The 23,014-nt window shown below is 33.7% G+C and overlaps 1 protein-coding gene across 3 annotated transcripts in view; it reads left to right on the forward strand.

Moving 5' to 3' along the window:
- The first annotated feature begins 735 nt into the window (after nucleotides 1–735).
- Nucleotides 736–23,014, forward strand: part of LOC120631649 (fasciclin-2-like) — a 28,061-nt gene continuing 5,782 nt past the window's right edge. For all 3 annotated transcript variants that reach the window (XM_039901309.1, XM_039901310.1, XM_039901311.1), the window contains exons 1-7: nucleotides 736–953; nucleotides 18,625–18,778; nucleotides 19,587–19,744; nucleotides 20,752–20,882; nucleotides 20,963–21,103; nucleotides 21,667–21,804; nucleotides 22,547–22,708. In XM_039901309.1, the coding sequence (XP_039757243.1) occupies nucleotides 905–953; nucleotides 18,625–18,778; nucleotides 19,587–19,744; nucleotides 20,752–20,882; nucleotides 20,963–21,103; nucleotides 21,667–21,804; nucleotides 22,547–22,708 (933 nt within the window). In that variant the 5' untranslated portion in view covers nucleotides 736–904. The remainder of the gene's footprint in view (nucleotides 954–18,624; nucleotides 18,779–19,586; nucleotides 19,745–20,751; nucleotides 20,883–20,962; nucleotides 21,104–21,666; nucleotides 21,805–22,546; nucleotides 22,709–23,014) is intronic.

The following is a 23,014-nucleotide window of genomic DNA, read 5'->3' on the forward strand; positions in this document are numbered from 1 at the left end:
ATTGATAATTTGTGGTAAGTAGTAGAAGGGGTTTTGTTTGTTGGACAAGTTTGAGCGAGCCTTTTAGCAGAAGTAAATTAAAAAGAAACCTTATCTTAGGGTTTAAAACTGTCATACTTATCCAGGTACGACAGTTTCGCGCTTCCGTCTGAGACTCCATGGTATCATACCATAAATGCAAACTTGTCATTTAGCATAAAATAGATAAAGCGGAAAATTACTTAAACGTAGACCTGTCAATAATTGGTTTGTGGTGCGTAAGCAATATACTTAATTTCTTTGACTCTGTTTTAGAATAAATCCCATATTATATCTACAGCAATTAGTCTATATGATATATAAACGACCAGTAATATAAGAGTTCAAACGCTGCCAGAGCTATGGAGAATTGTGGAGCGTACTTAAAGCTATACTACTGCTGTAGTTGATATTATAATATAGGCCTAGTAACGTAAGAATATTTCTACTTTTAATACAGATTCTTCTATAATTATTATGTCGGAATTTGTTCGTGGCTGAAGCATAAAACGGACTAATTTTGGACCGACATAATATTATGTATCGGTTGCAGCAAATGCAATGGATAGATAACCACTTCACAACAGCAATTCAACTGAGCTGAGTACCAAGTACGAGTACCTCCTCACTATATCCCACTAGCTCTCCAACTATTTGTGTCCCGTTTCCGAACGCAACACTGAAGCAATAGTCAAACGTCAGTCGGTTAATGCCTAGTCGCCCGCATACATGGAGACAACCGCACTAATCAATTAGAGCGCGTTTCGGAACGCATATTCTAATTTTAAATTTTTGAAATAACGTCGCGGGAAGTTTCGTTTTCGCTGTTATTATTTTAAACACTTGCTCTCATTATTTACTAGGTCAATAATAATTATATTCGGTTATGGAGGAATTTGTTTTTGTTGCGTTATTATTTTGTGTTCTTTTAACAGGTGAGTTTTTATGTTTTACTTTTTAATTTATGTACGGTTTTTCGTATTAAAAACTTGTGCATTGGGTATCGAATCTGCGCTTGGCACTTTTTTAAAAGCTGTTGTTTTGTTTTCAATACGTTTTCGGCTACACTAATTGGTTTTCAGTTTTCACGCAGTGATTTTTTAATTAAAAAGGCGAATAAAATATTTTTATATTTATTTTATTGTCCGTGATTTCCTTTTAATGTTTTTTAGTGAATTATTCGGTCTACATTTTTTTATTTAGTAAGTTACTAAGTAAGGTAGGTATTAGGTAATGGGCATTCCGTTATGAATTCTACTAATATAGAATAGAATAGAATAGAATAGAATTTATTTATTTATCAGAACAACACAAATAGACTTACATACGGAGTAACTTAAACATTTAGGTAGTACTTATTTAATAATAGCTTAAGTCTAAGATTTGTGTCGTGCCAATAAAAAGGTTCTGACTCAGCTTAATGTTCCGGATACTAATGTACCCACAACGCTGGTATTCTGTCAGTACCTATTTAGTTGAGGGAAGTCCGGTTATGAAATCACATAAAAAAAAAAAAAAAAAAAAAAATATATAAACTTTAGTAGGTCATGATCATTTAAAAAATGACTGATGTGAGATCTGGGCGGAATAGTAAAGCAAAATCGGGCGCAAGCATTTTGTATGCGCTGAATTAATCGCCACGATTTACCTAAAAGACATGGACCATAAACAGTAAAACAATAATTTAGTTTCGAAAGTCTGTGAAGAATATCTGTGGAAGACAACAATATATTAAGATAATTGTAAACTTTATGCTAAAAAAATCGATTGCAATGGTTAAATTAAGTTTATAAATGGATAGGCGTAAAATTACCGCAGTATTTATGCCTGAGCATTTCGTCCGTGCTCCGGAGATTAGTTTAGTAGTAAGTTACTTTTGTGGTCATTATCATGAGTACCTCGGGGTTTATTATTGTTAACCAGCGACTATGTGACTATTTCAAAGCTTTTTGATTGGCTAATACCATTCCACATTTAGTTGAGACAATACAATAAGTTCTGCCAATAATAGCAATTGTGATAGTCACAATGTGATTATCGATTTAATTTTTCATAAATATGTTTTATTTATTTATAATATGAATAGCTACAGTGCATTACCTAGCCCACAAATCTCCATATATATAGTATTGGGTGGATCTGCGCTCCATATATCTCTCTTCTGCGAGGGAGGAGGTCCCATCAGTGGGAGATTAATAAGACATATAAATTATGATGATTTTGTATTAGCTCTCAAATGATAGTTAAATAATACAGCTAAAGCTTACGTATGTTTGCTTGTATGATGCCTATTTACTCTTATATAAAAGATAAATTCGTAGTTTACAGGAAAAACAGATTTACATTTCTTAATCAATGTGACTAGAAAATTTTGCCTATGACTATAGCAATCTCGACCCCGAAAGACACTTCCATCTGACTACAGTAATAATAGAGTTATTTATCTAAATGGAGAGATATTTCCAAGTCAAAAGTATTCTACGCCTATGTCAAAACTGCTGGATTTTTAAATAACATCAGAAGTGGGATAAATTTAGCTGATAATTCCATTGTTAAAATGATTTGTTAGAGATTGCAAATATGTTACTTTGTATCAATAAAATACAAAATCATATGGTAATATTTATATACAATAAAGACAACACTGTTGATAGGCAACTAAAGATCAATTCACAAGGCCGCCTTATAGATTTTACATCCTGAACACATTTAATATAGGTATTCACTTGTAACACGAAAATAACTTAAAGATGGCAAAGATTAAATGATTCGTTAGAGACGGCAGATTGACAATACTTTTGCATGGAAAAAATATAAAATCATATGATAGGTAGGTACAATAAAAACAGCAATGTTGACCGGCAACTGAAGCTCAATGTTCAAGACCGTCTTATACCTATGCCGACAATACGTGTACGTCCAAAAACTCTTGTATAGCTTAATAGTGTAAATTAAGTTTTAAGAGATACTTCTATGTCTTTTTATCTACATTTAACCCGAAACTATGCTAATTTTAAACATCTAAAATCTGTAGATAGAAGTGGGATAACTTGAGCTGGTACTTGTATGTATAAATCAAAGAAAAAAATCCGAAACGTATTTAAGCACAGCAAAGACAGAATAATTCCGATAGGAACTGAAGATCAATGCTCAAGGCCACCTTGATTCTTTATTATCAAGCCCTAGCAAACTAACATGGCAGCTTATGTATAGCTTAATATAGAGAGATACTCTAATGTCTTATGTTAAACATTTAACACGAAACTATTCCGATCTTACATGTCTCCGGAAACCGTTGAGCAATTTTTGAGAAATATCTGCTGCTTTGGAAAGTGGAATAGCTGCTACTTTAGCTGATACTTTTATCGTTAAAATCCACAATTCACAACTCCAATATCCTATGATCAACATTCAGATTTTACACGTCTCCTAAAACCTTTGTGCCATTCGGTAATATCAGAAGTGGGATAATATTAGCTGTTACTTGTATTGTTAAAATCGTTTTTGAGATATGGTAGATAAAAAATACAAAACGATTTAGTTATGCGTAGCAAAGCCAACAATGCCTATAGGCACTGAAGATCAATGCTCAAGGCCACCTTATATCTATGCCATACAATACTTATACTTCCTGAACACACGATATACCTATGCATTGTGTTATTAAAAAGAGTAACGCAATACACATCAATTTGATGCGTTCGGTCACAAGCTAGTTGAGCTCGTTAAAGCAAATGGTACCAATTCCTGAAATTATGTGCGCCATATTGGTGTCATGATGTTGATGGTGGCACTAATGAATGTAGGTACCTACTTCGGTTAAAATATTTGGGTTGATGGGAGTTAACTGCCTATGATGTAACGCTTACTCCCTAAGAACTAATCTGTACATCTACAGCACTAATTATCTATAGTAGACGATTAATCGTCTTAACAATGTGCTTCAGTGCCGAACTACATACAAATGCGACACACTTGCGATTTTATAATATTCGTATGGACTGTAATTTCATGCATATATTGAACCGCGCGGCAAAACTCAAAAAAACTCCATTAACTTATTATTGCTTAACACTCAGAGCCTAAATATGTCATTAGCGTTTGTTTCCATTTTCAAATCCTTAGGCGATCGTTTTTTTTTTCGAAAATAAAAGTCTTTCTCAGGATGCGAGCTTTCGCTGTGCCGAATTTCATCAAAAGTAACATAGGTAAGAAATCAACAAATAGATAGCCTTTCGCATTTATAATATCAGAATGGGTTTAAAGCATTTTATAGTTCCAACGCAATACAGTGTATTGTAATTAAAATTCATAGGTTATTAAAACGACGTTTTTCAAGGATAGTTTATTTTGAATCTGGTTTATGTTTGGATTTTGCGTTGAATGCTACATATGTGTGTCATTGCCAGATTGTAGATATTCTAATATAATGGTTGAAATCTGGCTGAACGTGACGCAAAACAAAATAAAAGAGTACCTAACATTGAACTAATTTAAAACTCTTTGGTATGTTACGCAATTACTTATATTTATTCCGCAAAGGACTCCTGTAACCTGCGAAATAATATAATGCTCAAATGTCCTTTTTCATAAGTGTTTATAACAGGACGGTTATACTCAGCGGTGGGATTTAGAAAAGTTTACGATAACTCTACACTTTTACTTCTTGAAAATAAATTAAATCTGTTTTAAAAATATTTTGACAGCCGATAGGCGCAGTGAGTAGCGACCCTGATGAGTCCAAGGCTAGGCTTTGAGTTCGATTCCCACCACTGGAAAATGTTAGTGTGATGACTTGTTTTCAGTGTACGGGTATTTATCTGTACCTACATTCAACAGTGTTTATGTATATTATTCATAAAAGTATTCATCATTCATCTTAGAACACATAGCAAAAGGTACGCTTACTTTTGGGCTAGATGGCGATGTGTGTGAATCTCTTTTCATTTCTCATTTTGATATCCCGTTCAGTCCTATTAATGTGTTGTTGTATTCATTTTGAGACTCCATTTTTTTAGTATATAATGCGTATTATTATATTACTCTTTCTCAAATTACGGGTTAACGTTAAAATAGTTGTTGTATTGTTGTTTACGTCGTACACGTAAAATGTTTACAATTTTACCTAGATAGAATTAGACCCCTCTTTCAACAATTGCACTAATGTACAGACAATGTAAAGCTTTGCTGTCCAAGAAATCGCTGTATAAGGGATAAGGCCGAACAAATCGTATCTTCTAGTCTATTTTTATTTACTTGTTTTATAATGTACCTAAACAATATTTTTTTTTTTCCATCAGAAAACTTTTTTTACTTTTACTGTTGTGTTTTCAAATTGTTAAAAAAAATTTAACAAATTGTTAAAAACAAACGTAAGAACTTTTGATACTACTGTGTTTGTATTTATTTATTTTAGCGCACTTGTCTAAACTTACTTATTTTAAATCCTACTTTACACTTAAAAGTAATGTAAATATTGTTAACATTATAAGAAAAGTTAGAAAAATTGGATAATACTTTACGTGCTCTATTGTTTTTGTATGTTTTTGTTTACAATAAAAATGTAATCATTCATTCAAGTACCTTCAACGACGATAGGACACTCACAACCTGAATAAATAACATCCCTACCCTGGCGAAAACCCTTTGTTCAGGATGATATAAATAAATAAACGCATCCACTCGATATCGAAGCGTTAATTATTACGTAGCATTGTTAATCGAAATCTGGAAGCCATTTCAATTGAAGCCTCTTGATAAGTTTATCGTAATAATATTACTCGCAATGGCTGCTCTTAAATTGATTCAGATTGGTCGGGTTATTCATATATTGGTTCGTTATAGTAACTGATGATGCAGTCTACAGCGTAATCTTTAGCCTAGTGCTACAATGAAAATACTTGGCTAGACTGTCAAATTCTCAATTTCAAATTTAAATTTAGAAGTTCTCTATTCATATAGATCTCTTACGGATACCTACGAAGCGTCCATAGATAATTGTTTACATTATAAGTTAAAAATGAAAAAGGAACAGGATTTCTGACGAACTCCCTGGCGCGGAGGTTAGCGCTGTGGATTTGCCGGCTTCTTCTCGGTCTGCCTTCCGAACCGGTGGGAGAGTCACTACAGACAGACAGACTTGACGTTACAAAAGTATATTAGGCCTACTTGAAATAAATGAATTTTGAATTTTGATTTTTTTTTTAATTTTAATAATTCTGAATTTTCGATATTCTTGTCTAGTGGGAAGCTTCGGCCGGGGCTAGTTACAATCTTACCGACAAAGACGTGACAAGCGATTTAGAGTTAAGTACGTCAAACAGGCAACTCGTTTTAGCTTTGATGCGCATATAAGCTCGTATGAGCGCACTACTGGGTCGAATGAACGCGCGGAAATTAGTCCACGTACGCGAATCAATTTTTAAAACGCGAAATGTAGTGCGCGTGTTAGCGTGAAACGTCCGTACACGCCCAGAAAAAACGCTAGTTTGGAACCGCTCTTGGCTGCCGAATTTTCGTTGGCATGATAAAACAGTTGACATGACATTACTGTTAACAACTAGTCTTGTAAAATCCAAATAACTTTATTTGACTATTTGAATCCTAAGGCTTTCACCACATAATTAAGAACATATGGAATCCGTGACCACGACTAGTATTGAAGCATCAAAAACCACTCCACTTTAATAGCGTTTCTTCGAACAGGGGTTAGTCACTTAATTTATTTAACAGATCACAGTAATTATTTTACCTCTAATGTTCTAAACGTTCACCATAAAATGAGGAAAATGAGTCTGTGTGCTAGCAACATTCGGCGGGTGTGAAGTCAGACGTGCTCGGTGCATCTTCTCTGTTTTTGGACACAATGCACTGCGTGCAATAATGTCTAAATGCGGATTCTGTGTATTCTTAATTCATATTGACTTTTAGCTGCTTCATACTGACTTTTTATTGTTACAAGTTTTAAATCTACCCACACATGAATTAGCTCAGATATTAAGCTGAAAAGAATAGATACTACGCTTTGATCGTAGTATGGAGGGTAGAGGTAAGGAGAGTCATCTTATATGGGAGAAAAGTTGAAAAAGTGTCCAGTTGTTGCGCTAAATAACAGTTCAAAAATCCTCCACAATGGCGCTGGTGGATGCACAGGGTATGGTATGAATGTAGCAATCGTAGATGAATTGAAGTATGCCGAGTTAAAAAATTTAATGTCATTATCGACTAAAGTAGTTAATTATTGAGAATTTCAACAACTTACGTTGTACAAAATATTGTGGTAAATATAACCTTACTTCCTTGTATCTCCATACTTCCTTGTTTATTTTTCAAGCCTACTCTAACAATATTTATATTTGGCGCTTCTTTTAAGAGTTACCCTGATGCAAATGTGGCGCCATCCTAATTTAATACATTTTGACGACACTTTTTCATATACACAGATGACTCTCCTTACCTCTACCCTCCATAGATCGTAGCCAAAAGGCCGTGAAGCGAAGCTACACTACTATTATTCAGTACATTATTGTGATTAAATTAGAATCATATCAAAGATTATAGGTTTAAAATTAATTACGGGAGCGACATAATCACAAAATGATAAAGAACCCTTCAAAGTAATAAAGATTAAAAAAAAAAAATTAGCTAATTTTTTAACTAAAATACTACACAACAACAATAATATTATCAAACCTTTGAAACATTCATATATTCAAGAAAACAATCTTTAGTTACGACTTATAATTATTACGATACCGACGAGGCAACCTCGACACAGTCGACCGTGAATATGAATTGTAATTTGAGATCAATCTACATCGATAGTTCGCTTGGCTGTTCTTCGTTATACCTACATACCTACGGGATCGGGATACCTGTATCGGGATGTGAACACCCTTGTCAGCAGTAGCGTGCATAGAGCAATCGCCAGTACGAGTTATAAATACTTAAGGGTAGGCTTTTAATAACTCATACAATGCCTATCCTTAAGTTTTTTCTTACTCGTACTGGAGATTTTCTTCATTTTATATCATCTGTATACCCTGTGCATACCCTCTATGCACGCCACTGCTTGTCTGATATTTTACTGAAGAGCCTAATTAAATAAGGAATAAAATTGAACAACGGAACCCAACTCCAACGTCTCCAACTAGCCGTTTTTTAAACGTATTTATTTTTAGGCACGATATAACCTATAACAGAGGTCTGTTTAACTACAATAACTGGGTAGTGGAAAATGAAACGTTACTATTTCAACTGTACAATATCCGATTTTTATTCAAAGTCAAAGTCAAATAATTCTTTATTCAAATAGGCGCACATATGGCACTTTTGATGCGTACATTACATGTAAAATATAACATAGAAGTGTAATGATGCTGATTACTAAATTCGTCAACTTAAAACTAAAGCTACGGGGGTTCCAAACGCGCCCTGGTCTAAGAAGAAGCCCACAACAAACTTAGCCGGTTGTTTTTTTTTTTGTTATCACTATCTCACATTGTCACTTAAAACTATTAAAGAAGCAACCTGGTTAGAGCAATAATTTACCGTTACGCATTTTTATCGTTAACTTAGTCCTTAATACTATAATAGGACTTTTCTATAAGCTTACGTTTAACACAAACCTTGAACTTTTTAAGAGACATCTCCAAGATATCAACTGGTTGTTTATTGTAAAAATGTATACTGTTTCCTTTAAATGAATTACTTAGTGTAGTATATTGCACTGCAAGTTTATTTTTGCTTCTAATGCTCAAATTATTGCAGTCACATTTTCTCTTAAATTTAGATATATTTTTGTGAACATACATTAAATTTTCAAATATGTATTGGCTCAAAACTGTCATTATTTTAAATTTGCCTAAACGGAATTTGTACAACACAACATTTTAACGTTTTTTTCCACTTAATTTTCTTCTTGACAACTTCCGGACACGCGTAAACAAGCTTTGCTTTGAAAGTCAAATAAATGCCAGCTATAACGTTTAAAATCATGGCGGGTAATTTAACCCCGACACATCCCTTAATGACATCGGTCTGTTAAGCTATCTGTCCACAAAATTCCGTTTCAATTTAAGGGTTTGCTAAGCTATGATTAAACATTTATTTTAATACATTTGAAATATATTCAAATTGTTATTTTTCTTGAAAAAAATACCCCTGCACTAGACTATCATATATTATATCATTATGTTACTTATAACATCTAATTCAGGGGGCATTAGATGTTTCACATAAATAATAGGATTAAGAAAAAGTATAAAACCAATTTCATTGAAAGTAACAACTGAACTAAATACTTACCTCCTTAATTACCTTTTTCGAAGTAGGTTGAAACAACGTACATATCGACATAAGTATTGCCGTAGTAAAATCTGCGTCTTTAAATCATATGTACTGATCCAATTCATTGGTAAAGTTATTTTAATATGAGAAATATTAACATATTAGATTTATTGTTTGTTCAAATTTATTAAAGTGTGATAAAAGTGCATATTTATTTTTAGATGTCGCTCGCGTAATTTTGGAAGGCAGAAGTCATATATGAGATTTTTAGATTTTTTCACAAAAATAAATTGTTAAAGCGGCATTATCGCTTAGTAGCGAATTATTACTAGTTATAAAAAACTGGTGATAGCCCAGTAAATCCCATCCTCCTCCTCCATTTACCTCTAACCCTCAACTTTACTAAGTTACGAGTATGTGTGTTTTAAGCAATCAATGCCACTTGCATTAACGGCGAAAGAAAACACCGTTAAGACCTGCATGCTTGAGTGTCCCGTGCCCGGCAGTAGGCCGGTAATGGGTAGATATGATGATGATGATAAAAAAAACACGTAGCAAACAGCAAATTTTGCTGACGTTAGGAGCCGGGTACGTAAAAGATGCGTACCAAAGGATATATCTCTCGCTACGCATCCTGAAACAACTTTAATGGTTATATACCCTAGAGTATGGAGAATTCGAGCGGTTATTAGGCAATGTCTGCATGTTCTATTGTTGATTTTAGTCAACACACAACGTTATTAATTATGTGTAAACTCCGCTTGTTTTGTGAACATTCAATTCAGTATCTACACCGTGACGCGTTTGCTATTCCTGGTTTATTTAGATGAACGCTGATTATCTTTGCACTCAATGTCATGTTTCTAAACAGCGTTGTCATATTTGTTATGATGTTTATATTTTATGGGGCATGTTTTATGCCATGACATCCATTTTTATAGTCATTATTATTATGCTAATCCTATTATGTAGGAGAGAGAGGAATAGAGTGTAGTCCATGCTACTCTATGGAAGATGGCGAGCTAAGTAAGCGAATTGTTAACGACCACTGTTCAGTATGGTAGAGCTTTCTGGGACAGAGCTCGTCCGGGAAAGTATTGCCGCCAAGCAGTATCGCTGTGTTTCGGTCCGAAGGGCGTGGTTTGTTGGTGTTCGGATATCGGATCATCGGATAGAAGCAGACGTTACTATGCGGAAATCCATGATCAATATCAACAAAATTAAGCCTAATTTGCTACACTCCGCGAAAATCAGTAGAATCTGTATGGTGTTATTTAAAATTTCTTCAATCCCTATACTTTTAAAATAACTAATGTCAGAAAGTTGCTTAAAATTATAATTTTTATTTGTTTTTTTTTTTTATCATAGATATTTTTTATTGTTAACTTCTACCTTAAAAAAAAAAATTGGTTGACTTTTAGTGGTAAAATAATTTTAATGTGAATATTCATTCGTATAGTAGGGAGAAGGATGAAATAATAGTAACAATTTAAAACATTTATTTATACAAAGAATTATATTTAAAACATTAATTTATACAAAGAATCTCGCACTGAATTTCATATTAACAAAATTTTATTTTTACCTTTACACATACATACGTATTTATATACAAATATACATACAATAACTTGCAATACATTTGCGTACAATGAAACAGCGTTTACTACAAAGGGACGCGTGCCTTTCACTTTTTATGTCTGTCTCTCTCGCTCTTAGGCGGGCGCGTGCCTCTCACTCGCTCTCATTGTGAGCGCATAACGTGAGCGGAGCGTAACGCAGTTTCGTGAAGTGTCACCCGGCAAACCAATTTATAAGACGTTGTCACGTCAAAACTATTTGAAATTGTTCGTTTATTTAATTACATATATTAGATTTTAAATAGGCTACATAATAAATTGTTGCGTGTTCCATCAACAATATAATTCTCTGCATTCAACTATATCCAATCACTCAATCTTGACAGAACAGCTTTTAAGAAAACAAACTCCTCTAAATGAAAACGGCCTTGTATACCATTTACCACTAAGCTTGTGAAGAGTGACAGATACAAGTTTAATTCCCGACATGAGTTTTTATTATTGAACAAAGAGCTGAATGCATTGGATTAGTTAAATTGTCGTAAACAAATTGTGCTTATTCTCTGCCGCTCTAATACTTATACGCATTTTGTATGAATTGTGTAATGCCTGGGTATAAGTGAAAGAATTAAAACACTTTAAATCTTAATATATATATAAATCTCCTGTCACGATGTTTGTCCGCGATGGACTCCTAAACTACTTAACCGATTTTGAATTCAATGGGCACACCGTGAGCAGTCTGGTCCAACTTAAGAGATAGGATAGCTTAGATCTTTTTAATTATAGTCGCAATTTTATTTTATTGCAAATTATTTGTCTATAATTAATTGACAGTCACATACTACTATAATCATTTAAGGCTTAGCGATACTGAATACTTTAAAAACAAAATCAAACGCAGACGAAGTCGCGGGCAACAGCTAGTTAACATATAAATACAATATGTCAATTTAAATTTTCAATACCTTACCGTTAGCCACCAAATATATAATTTATTTTTACTATTTTTACTCAGATGTGTTTTGGTAAGTATATAGTCCGACTCGTTCTAACATACCGTTATATCAACCGATGGAGGTCTGACGTCTTCTGGAAAAATGTATTTTGTGGGGATTTCCAAAATCCTCCGCGCTTGTTTCAAGCGACTCTCAGAAGCGTTTCGTTTGATGTCGTTTATCCACCTCGACCAATGTCGACTGTTTACCGCCGCTGGGTCTCCATTCCAGCATCTCAGTTCCTCAAAGACCATCGGTTTTTAGAGCGAAGCACCTATCTAAGATCCAGAATCAAGCACTTATGAATTGTATTGATTGGGCAACAATCAACTAAACCTTTAAGAACAGAATAACGTAACGTACGTACGAACGCGATTAAAGACGCGGGCAAGATCTAATAAAATAAAAATCTGAGTATCGTTATCCATGTTAGTAATATAAGAACCAAGTAATAAATCTAACGTAAATAAGATAAATGACTATAAAAAATAATATCCTACATTTTAAAAAGACTCCGGTTTCACATCATTGGTTTGATTTAGGCCGTGATCTCATAATATTAAATCGTAACAGTGTTTGCATCTTGCATGCGGTTAAGGTTACAGTCTAATCAGTTTAATCTACGTGACCGCATGGTGCTATGACTCAAGTTTAATGACACTTGAGGTTGTCATAAAGCCCACGTAACTTCCGCATTTATAAAAGTTTTAACAATGCAACTTCCTGATATTCTATGAAATTACCACGGCCAGACAAAACAATGTGATAAGCACCATTAAGGGACACGTCTGTACGTGATATCATCTGGTTTTACGCCAGTTTTGCATGCTTACGTCATAAATCCCGGGTATCTCACCTTTACCACTTTTAGCTGCGTCAATGGGAGCTACATGCCATTTTATGAAATGATGCTTTTGGGGAAGTTTTACATATACTTACTTATATCATATCATATTATGTTTCATTTTATGCTAGATGTTGCGTGTGTCGTATCATGATATTAATCCTTATCCAAATACATAGTTTTATAATTAAAATTGATTATTTACCTTCAAATTTCTCTTTATATTATTCAAATTTCACCTTTTGTTTAGAAGAGAGTTAAAAGCAAGAACAATCCCGAGAGCCGCCCGGCCGCGTATTATAAATAGTTTGGAAAAAAACTGGACCCGGACCCTGGTGCCGGTGCTGCAATTAGGTTCTTGATTTTTTTCTTGAAAACCGATAATAACCGATTTAATGCCGACGAAGTTGCGCGGGTCATCTAGTTAATACATATGAGTATTGTGCTATTGTTTATAATTATATTCTGTTAGGTGTAAAATAAAATATATTTTCATTTCTATTTGATTTCATGTCAATCGTTTAAACCTTAGGAATTATAGAGTTGATGCTAAACATTACACCTACTTACTTATTTTTTATTACGGTTAATAAAAACTTTAATGTTGCATAATTATGTCATAAAACCGGGCACATATGTAAAGTTGCAACAATGAAACTTTCTTTACAACATCCTTTCAAATTGTACTCATAAAAACAACAGCTTGTTCTTAATGCCATCGTTTAATGTACCAAGAAGCTAATGTTCGACTCACATAAAATTTCTAAAATTGGGGAAAGACGAAATCATTATCACTTAGTAGGAAGCAAAGAATGGTATAAACGTTCGGGTAAAATTTGTGAAGTCTAGACAGCATAAACTTTTGCAGACTAAAAAGTTTAGAACTTCCACTGGAAGCAGCTAGTAGGCACCTATAATAAAACCTACCTATATATTTTATAGTTATATATTTCTTTATAGCATACCTTAAATTTTCTATTTACAATCATGAGTTCCTCATTTCGATTCTCGGTTCGCGCCAAACATTGAAAACCAAGAAGCAACCTTTTTCGTGTTATAAATAGCAGACAAAGTAATGGCGTTATTAAACGTCCTTGCTTTGTGTAGCATGTAAAGCTATCGTTCCCAGTTATAAGCTCTAACATGTGATAAGCCCACAAGCCCGTATCAGAGCAGCGTGGTGGGACTAAGCTCAAATTGCCATCTGCTATGAGACAGACCGCCGCTGCCCAGCAGTGGGACCATTGATAGGCTGAGGAAAATTCACTATTCTCGACTACACTGTCAGTTGTTAGTTAAACTACGGAAACATAAAATTGTTTGGATTAAAACATTAAACGCGAGTACGATTTACGATGATTACCGAGATAGCAATAAAACTAAGTCCTGCACTAAATAATGTTGTAATTATGAAGCTGTCATAATATGAAAAGAAGTATTTCTAGCATTCGGGTCCGCTTTTCACACACAAGGTAAAATAATTTGTAAAAATGTGATGTCGGAAAATAGGTTCTTCCTTCTCGGTAGAATGTGCCGTCTGAAAAGTTGGTATAGTCAATAAAACCTTAATTATGTATGTATTTTAAAGAGCAATTAAAGTAGGCCAATTTGAAATAAATGAACTATTTGTATTTTAGTTACCTACCTAAAGTTTATTTTCAGGTTGTAGTTTGACATCAAATGTCAAACTGTAAAAATATGTGATGGCTTTTTATAAAATGATTCCTAATTCAATTAATACCTACCTTTAAATTAATATTTAAATGAAAGTGTAATTTTTTTTTGTATTATTTGCTACCTTGTGTTTTGCAAAAAGTATCTGACCATAATTACTTACAAAAATATTTTTTTAATTAAATTTTTTTGATTTACTAGCTTTGCCCCGCGGCTGCGATCTACCGTTATTTTTTTCTCTTTATTTCTCGGATTTAAAGGTATTCTTTGATTGTCACCAGGATGTAATCTATCTTTGTACTAAATTGAGCTAACATTGGTTTAGCGGTTGAGCCAATCTTGCTGAAACAATCTTATACTGCAAAACATTTTTTCTGTGAATCCCGACAATTTTATTGTCCCAATATAAAAATATCCTAAGTCCATCTCCGGAATGCGAGCTATTTATACCTTTCATAAAAATCGGTGAAGCGGTTGAGCCAAAAGTAGGTATCAAACAAACAAAAACACTTTACATTCAAAATATTAACTGACTTATGTAGATAATATGATATACAAATTATTTGAATAGAATGAATTTATTGAATAAAAAATAGATATGCCAGATGGAGAATGAACGAATAACATTACAATGTACGCTTCACGGACAAATACAAAAAGGAATATTCTAGTTGGTCTTCACTATATTCCTTTTGGATTTACGTGTTCGATGTAGAGCTAACTTTGAAAGAGTTGCGTTTCTCTTTGTAAATCATTCCGTCTACGTAAACTAACATGAGGAGTTTTATTATGACTTTAGAAAAGTTCGCCGGCTAATATCAGTTGAACAATTGAACTTTTATTTTTTAGAGATAGTTGACGTACCAAGCAGATGGCCCATCTGATGTTAACTCGCACTACAGATAGGAGCACAACATTGCAACAATGCTGCTTTGCGGCAAATATAAGCATGGCGGTAGAACTCGCCCAGACGAGCTCTGTTACAAAAAGCTAAATAAATATAATACGACAATACACACATCGCCATCTAGACCCAAAGTAAGCGTTTCTTGTGTTATGGGTACTAAGATAGCTGTTGAATATTTTTATGAATATAATACATATAAATACTTATAATATACAGTTAAACACCTGGACACTGAAAAACAATTATGTTCATCACACAAACATTTTCCAGTTGTGGGAATCGAACCCACGGCCTAAGACTCAGGAAGCAGGGTCGCTGCCCACTGCGCAAAAGACCAATGGCCTTTTTTGGAAATCTTCTTAAAAGATACCCGACTGCCTGAGGAAAAGATTAGGTTATGTGATATCTACTCAGCATATATATTGGGACTCCTTGAATAGCCTCAAATGCTTAAGCAGCTATTTTCCCGAGGGAAATGTTGATCTTGTGATCTCTATTCAACTCAATTCAAAGTTCATTAATTTCATGTAGTTCTATTTTATAAGCACTTTTGAAACGTCACTCTAAACGTGGCTCTACCAACGGTTCGTAAGGCAGATTCTACCGGAAAGAAGCCGGTAAGAAACTCAGCAGTTGCACTTTTCCAACATCAACAATTAACTTTTTAACATAAATTTTACTAGCTTGTGAAGTTGTGAGAGATGAAAGCAGAGCCGGATGATTGCAATCAACTTTGCCGTTAATAAACTCATCAATTGTATAATAACCTCGCTGTAGTTGAAGTGTTTTAACATATTGTTTAAGCTTAAAATCAAACATGTTTGCCACCAGATCAATGCGGCCGTATACTATATTAGTGGATTTTCACTACTAAGATTGGTGCTATGTCAGGAGTCAGGATACATGTATCGTATCATCACTATTGTTATTGTGGTTTTCGGTAGAATGCTTTTTCTACCTGTCTGTTAATAATAGGCCGATGATAATCTGAGAATGGGTTACAAGTAAAGCGAAACCATATTTCTTGCTATGGTAGCAGAATAATTGCTGAGTTTCTTGCCAGCTTCTTCTCGCTAGAATCTGCTTTCCAACCCGGAGGTAGAGTCACTAGAAATAGACAGACCTGCCTTTTCAATAATGGGAAAGTAGGCCTACTTGAAATAAATTTATTTCAAACAAAAGTGCGAAAGTAAGCTAGTTTTAATTTTCAATTTAAGAAGCAAAAATTCGTTCGAAGTAAAAACAGGTATGTATTATACCCCTATTATTGGTTGTTATGGACAATTAAGTAGATATATTAATCTTTTACATCAACAGCAATTCGTTATGAAGCTTTATTTTCATTCCTTTGAACGTGCCTATCAAACATCCTATGAAACCAAGTTTTACGCCAGCTTTTTTTTTCAAACATTTTTGTTTACGAAGATCAAAGGTGCCTATCATCTAACAAGAGTATCGGGAACACTTTTGAAAACCCTTTCCTTTATTGAGAGCTAAATTAACGTTTATTTAAAAAAATCTTTATTTTAAAATTTGGTCTACAAATTGTTTCATTATTTAACTATAAGAAGGTACCTTCTTCACCGAAATGTTTTACATTGTAATGAAATTCTACCATTCATGTCTGAGAGTTCACCTTAATAAAGAAGTGTGGAGTTGACCACTCCGCACTGGGCCAGCACTGGTGGACTACGGCCGCAACCCCTTCTCAGGGGGAGGAGACCCATGGGAGAAGACTCGTGCTTTTGCAGTTCATTCCACCATTATTTGAATAACTAGCTGTTCACAGCGTTCTTCATCAGTAAAAATACGTTAACATCCGTCCTAAATAGCTCTATGCCAAAAATCAACTGGATCATTTGCATTACGTACTCTTAAACAGTTTCTAAGTATCAATACCAATTATAGTGTTAATTATAACTCTTACTGGAGATTTTCTTCTTTTTATATCATCTGCATACCCTGTGCATAACGTCTATGCACGCCACTGCCTATAGAGCTCGAAGCGGCTTCCACGATACAAAAATCAGAATCCTGATTGATAGTTTGGAGTTATTTCAGCTAAGATTGACTATCGAATTATAATTTAGATACTGATGATTTTGCTGGCCGAAGTCATCGATGATGAAAAGTAGGCGTCACGTTATTACGATATTCTTATAGATTGGGTCCTTTTTGCTTAACAGCAAACCATTTATACGTATTGATCGTGAACGTGCTGACAGTATTGTCGCTCTCCTAAGGTCCATTTTACCATACCATTATACGCAATCTTTATTCCAATACAACTTTAAATGTTCTGTGGTAGTCATTAGCTACTAAATATTGATATCCAAACATTACTGAACACCATCAATCTTGGAACTTGAGAAGCCGGTAAATTAGCTTATACAACACTTCAATTTGATGTTAGGCGTAACCTTCATACTGCGATCTCTCTAACTTTTGCAGAAGTTAAATAAGATTCGGACAAACTCCACTCAATCTTTAGCTTCCTATTTCATATTAAGCGATGATATCGAAAGGCTAGTTTGGAATGTTAATAAAATAAATAACTGACCTACATTACTATATACATAACACACACATTTTCTAATATACATAATATCTGAGGCTAGGCTTTGGCAATTACGCACTAAAACTTTATAATAATAATAAAAGATTTACTGCTTAGTTGCCAGGGCTCATAAACGTCATCTTATGATAATGTTGCTGAGAATGATTCCAGCTTACTGCTTAGCAAAGGGATTTCTAGAACAGGTAAAGAGCGTTTACTCTCCACGCTGCACTAAAGCTAGTTGGCGGGCTTTGATGATAATCAGATGTTCTTAATAATATAATCACGTTTATTACATCAAGTTGTAGCCATGTCCCAACGTAACATATCTTGAACATATGGAGCTTGAAAACGCCAATCTCCTACTACGGACTGACGTTGATGATTTCTGGCGGAAAAACTTAATACTCTAGCATACCTTAATAAACACAAACAAAAACGTAATAACCTAGTGATCCGTAATCTTAATTTTAATCACCAGACTAAAGAGATGGTTCTAAAACCTTTAAGAACTTCTAAATAAGGACATCAAAGCTAGGAAGTCAATGTGGGCGGATGCGGGGTTATGATGGTAAATGTAAATGAAAATCAAATCACAAATATCCTTCATAGTGAACTTCTACAGAACAAGCAGTTATTCCTACATACAAGTACCAACGTTTTATTCATATGACCCATATATCATTCCGCCCAAAAATAACAGCTTAATTGATGGATGAGTTAGTGTGGGTGACATTAATAGAATCTTTTTGTTGCAGAGAGCAACTCATGCTTTACAAGTAATCATGCCCACTTTACCCGAATGAGAATTGGAAGTCGGTTCTACCAGGAATGTAGATGTGATGAGCCTGGCAGCGAGGGAGTCAATTTAAAATGGTTGGATTCTCACGACAGAGAAATTCAACCACTAAGGTAATATAACGTAAAAATTATGATGTTAGAGTTAGATAACCAGTTTGAAAGTCGAGAGAATTGTTCATAAACTTTTTGATTATTTTCAAATTATTTTCAATGATTCAATTTTATGTTATAATGTATACAAGCAAATGTGAATAGGCATACCCTACGTAATTTTATTACGTTCATAGAAGACTCTTTTATGTATATTGACGGCCGAGTGGCACAGTGGGCAGCGACCCGCTTTCTGAGTCCAAGGTCGTGGGTTCGATTCCCACAACTGGAAAATGTTTGTGTGATGAACATGAATGTTTTTCAGTGTCTGGGTGTTAATCGGTATATTATAAGTATTTATGTGTATTATATTCATAAAAAAATATTTATCAGCTCTCTTAGTACCCATAACACAAGCTACGCTTACATTGGGGCTAGGTGGCGATGTGTGTATTGTTGTAGTATATTTATTTATTTATTTTATTTATTATGTATATATTATAATTATATGTATTTAACTTAATTGTATCACTGTTTGCACTATTCCGTTTTCCCTAACCTAATTCTCTACCATAAAGGGTTCTCTGGAGGAGATCGCTTAAAGCGATAAGACTGCCTTTGCGCATATTATATATATATTTTTATTGTTTTGTTATTTCTTGTTTTCGCTTTTAATTTGTGCAATAAAGACTTTATCTATCTATCTATCTATATCTTTTACTTTCATCATAATATTTCACTGCATATTAGTACCAGTAAGGCAGACTTAGCCAAATGGAATTTGTTTAAAGTTACCTTTGTTCCTAAAGTAAATAATTACTTTCACAAGACCAGGTATAGAATCGAACGTGTATTCGGAATGGGTGAATGAAGACACATGCAGGCTATTTATTTCAAGCCTCAGCAGATCAATATCTGGTGCTTACAAGTGCGTGACTAACCACAATGGTCAAACATACGCGCTTACATATAATGTCGAAGCATATGGTGCGTATAATTAACGATATATTTTTTATTGGCAATAAAATATTGTGGTTTAAATGTACTGTGGAAGTAATTGTAATCAAATTTATTATGTTGTGAAGAGCCTACGTGTATGGAAATTATAAAATACTAGTTCTTGTCACGACGTTACGTTGCGGAAATTTATGATATATTTTGAAAATTAAGCTTAATTTGCTGTATTCCGTGAAAAATAGGATAATCTGTGTGGTGTAATTTATAATTTCTTCAATCCATATACTCCACACAAAACATCTCTTTGGCAATGTAGGATACATTGCCGAAGAGATGTTTTGTGTTGCACAGCTATGCACGTTTAGCTCCGAAACCGGAGCGTCCTCAGGAGCTGTCAACTGTGAATAATTGTTCTAAAAATTGATTGGGGTTGAGTATAAGGATTGAAGAAATTTTGAAATTACATCATACAGATTCTCCTGTTTTTCACGGAGTACAGCAAATTAAGCATAATTTTCATAATACTTATCAAATTTTTTTTTATAATACCGCGAAAGTAGTACTTTTTTCATGGATGAAATATTTGGTTTACGTTTATGCAAAATTCCATCATGGTTGGTTTAGTAACTATGGCGTGAAAGCGTAACTAAAAGTAAAACATACAAGCGAACTATCGTATTCGTTTTAAAATTCGTATAAAACATTAGTTAGAATGCAGTCCCTTGAGATCTAAATATTATAAATTAACTATAAAACTGTGGCCCTGCGATACGTGTACCCATATTAAACTAAAAAAACTAAATAAGCTGGAAATAAAAGTTTTTGTGCATCTAGGGTAGATGCACAAAAACTCTGCGGATTATTGATCGCTACATACAGCTGATGTAGAATTTTTGTTTTAACAAAACAGTAATAAATGATATAATATAACCACAAACACCATAACGTAAAATATTTATTATTATTTATTTACATTGCGTTTCAGATATTTTATAAGATTAATGTATCATTATTTTATGTTGTTCTTCTTTGTACAGATCGTCCTTACTTTATAAATACTAATGAGACTCAATACGTTGTAAGTGGTAAGAACGTGACCATATTTTGTGAAGCTAGAAGTGAGACAGACCCATTGATAATTTGGTACAAACAAGACGGTTTAACTAAGGCAAGTTTTACGAATTTCTGTAGAAAAACTAGTAGGTAATTGAAAGTTAATAACTAAATATGAGGTCTTGCAATGTTTAGATAAAGGATGACGATAAATATGAAACTACATCAGAAGGATTAATAATAAAAGGAGTTACTAACGACGATAAAGGACTATATAGATGTGCAGCATCAGATCTCAAAACAGGCGAAGAAATCATTAGAGATATACAAGTGCAGGTAATCTGTTCATATATTTAGATATACTTATTTATAAATAACGATATATAATGTAATCTCTGTTTTTGATCATTTAAATATTAATATTCTAATTGTTATGCATATCATTGAATACGAATTATTTAACCTAATGCGATATTGTAGTTCGTTAAAATCTTTAACTAGATAATCTTTTATAGTTTTTTCATGTCTATCTGTCCGTATATCCGCTAACTATGTATTACCATTTATAGAATTTTATATTACGATTTAAAAACAAATATAAATAAGCATTATTCCACTTGACACTTTTTATGTCCTCCCTCGCACACGCTCTCCAAATACGCATTCGATCCGTTTGATAAGGTGCCTAAAAGTTTCTAATTCACTATTCAGTTTTATCCTCTCAAAAGCTATGAATATTGAAAGGTGCTTGAATAAAACCGATGAGCTTAACTTTTGACCCAGTTTCACTTTACGTTATTTGCTGAAGCGGTAAAAAGTTAAGTCGGTTAATTTGCATATTTGTTTTACCACTAAACCATAAATTCTATGATACGAGTAAAACTATATCATTTCTGTAGGTTATTTCAGTACCGGAGATATCAGAGATTGTAGCTTCTCCAGATAGTAATGTAGTAGCTGGAGGTATATTAGAAATCGTATGTATGGCCACTGGTAATCCTCACCCAGAATACGAATGGAGAAAAATTCCAAAATACGTAAGTGTAATTCATCTATCTATCTTGTTATATTTTTTTTCCGTGGATGTCGCGCTAATACTGGAAAATGCTCGCTGTACCGATTTGATGTCTCTGCTTTGTTTAGTTTGCCTAAAACACAAAGGGTGATAAAAAAAAAGTTGAAATTAAAAAATCTCTTGTTCGAGAATTGCCATTTTTCGAGACGGTGTTCTTTAATAATTAATCTGTCATCTAGTTTTTTATTAAAATAATTGTCAAAGTCAAAGTCAAAGTCAAATATTTCTTTATTCAACTAGGCACATACTCGTAGATGGCACTTTTGATGCGTACATTACATGTAAAATATGACATAGAAGTGAGTTTCGGGCGATAACTAAATTCATCAACTTAAAACTAAAGCTACGAGAGTTCCAAACGTGCCCTGGTCTAAGAAGAAGCCCACAACAAAGTTGTTTTTTTTTTGTTATCACCATCTCACATTATTATTTAAAACAATTTAATAGGCAATCTGGTTAGAGCAATAAATTACACCCGAGGTTTTTTATCGTTGACAATGTCCTAAATACAATAGTATGACTTTTCTATTTTCTAAGTTTAATACAAACTTTGAAGATATGAACTGGTAATTTATTGTAAGATTGTATACAATTTCCTTTAAATGAATTACTATTTTATGTAGTCTAGTATATTGCACTGAGAGTTTATTTTTGCTTCTCATTTACAAATATATATAGATAGATAATTTTTATCCTTTTTTAAGCCATTGACAATCCAAAATCATACATTCCCGTCAATGTTTGGTAATGTGAAAAAAGAAGGTAATAGAATAACAATATACGATGTAACTGAAAACGATGCCGGAGCTTACGAATGTACCGCTTCTAATGTAGCTGGATCTTCTTCTGGGAGTATTAACATCGAGGTAACTATTTAACCATCAGCCTTTTAATACTCAACTCACTCTTGCGGGGAAAAAAGGTATAACATTTCAGTAGTTATATATAAGAGCATGTTCACCACGCGTCCCCAATCTGGGTGAGCCGCTTTAATGATAACTATCATATCATGTTAGTGATAATAACTATGACCATCGGCTGGTCGCTCCTCCGAGGCACGGGGATGGCCACTCAAAGTTTCTAACATCGAACTGTAGATAATTTGGTTTTGTATTGGTTTTATTGAAATTTTTCTTCTTTAACTATCTATTACTAGATGTTCACTCAAGATT

The sequence above is a fragment of the Pararge aegeria genome, chromosome 18 (assembly GCF_905163445.1).
Source record: "Pararge aegeria chromosome 18, ilParAegt1.1, whole genome shotgun sequence".
Taxonomy (NCBI): Eukaryota; Metazoa; Arthropoda; class Insecta; order Lepidoptera; family Nymphalidae; genus Pararge; species Pararge aegeria.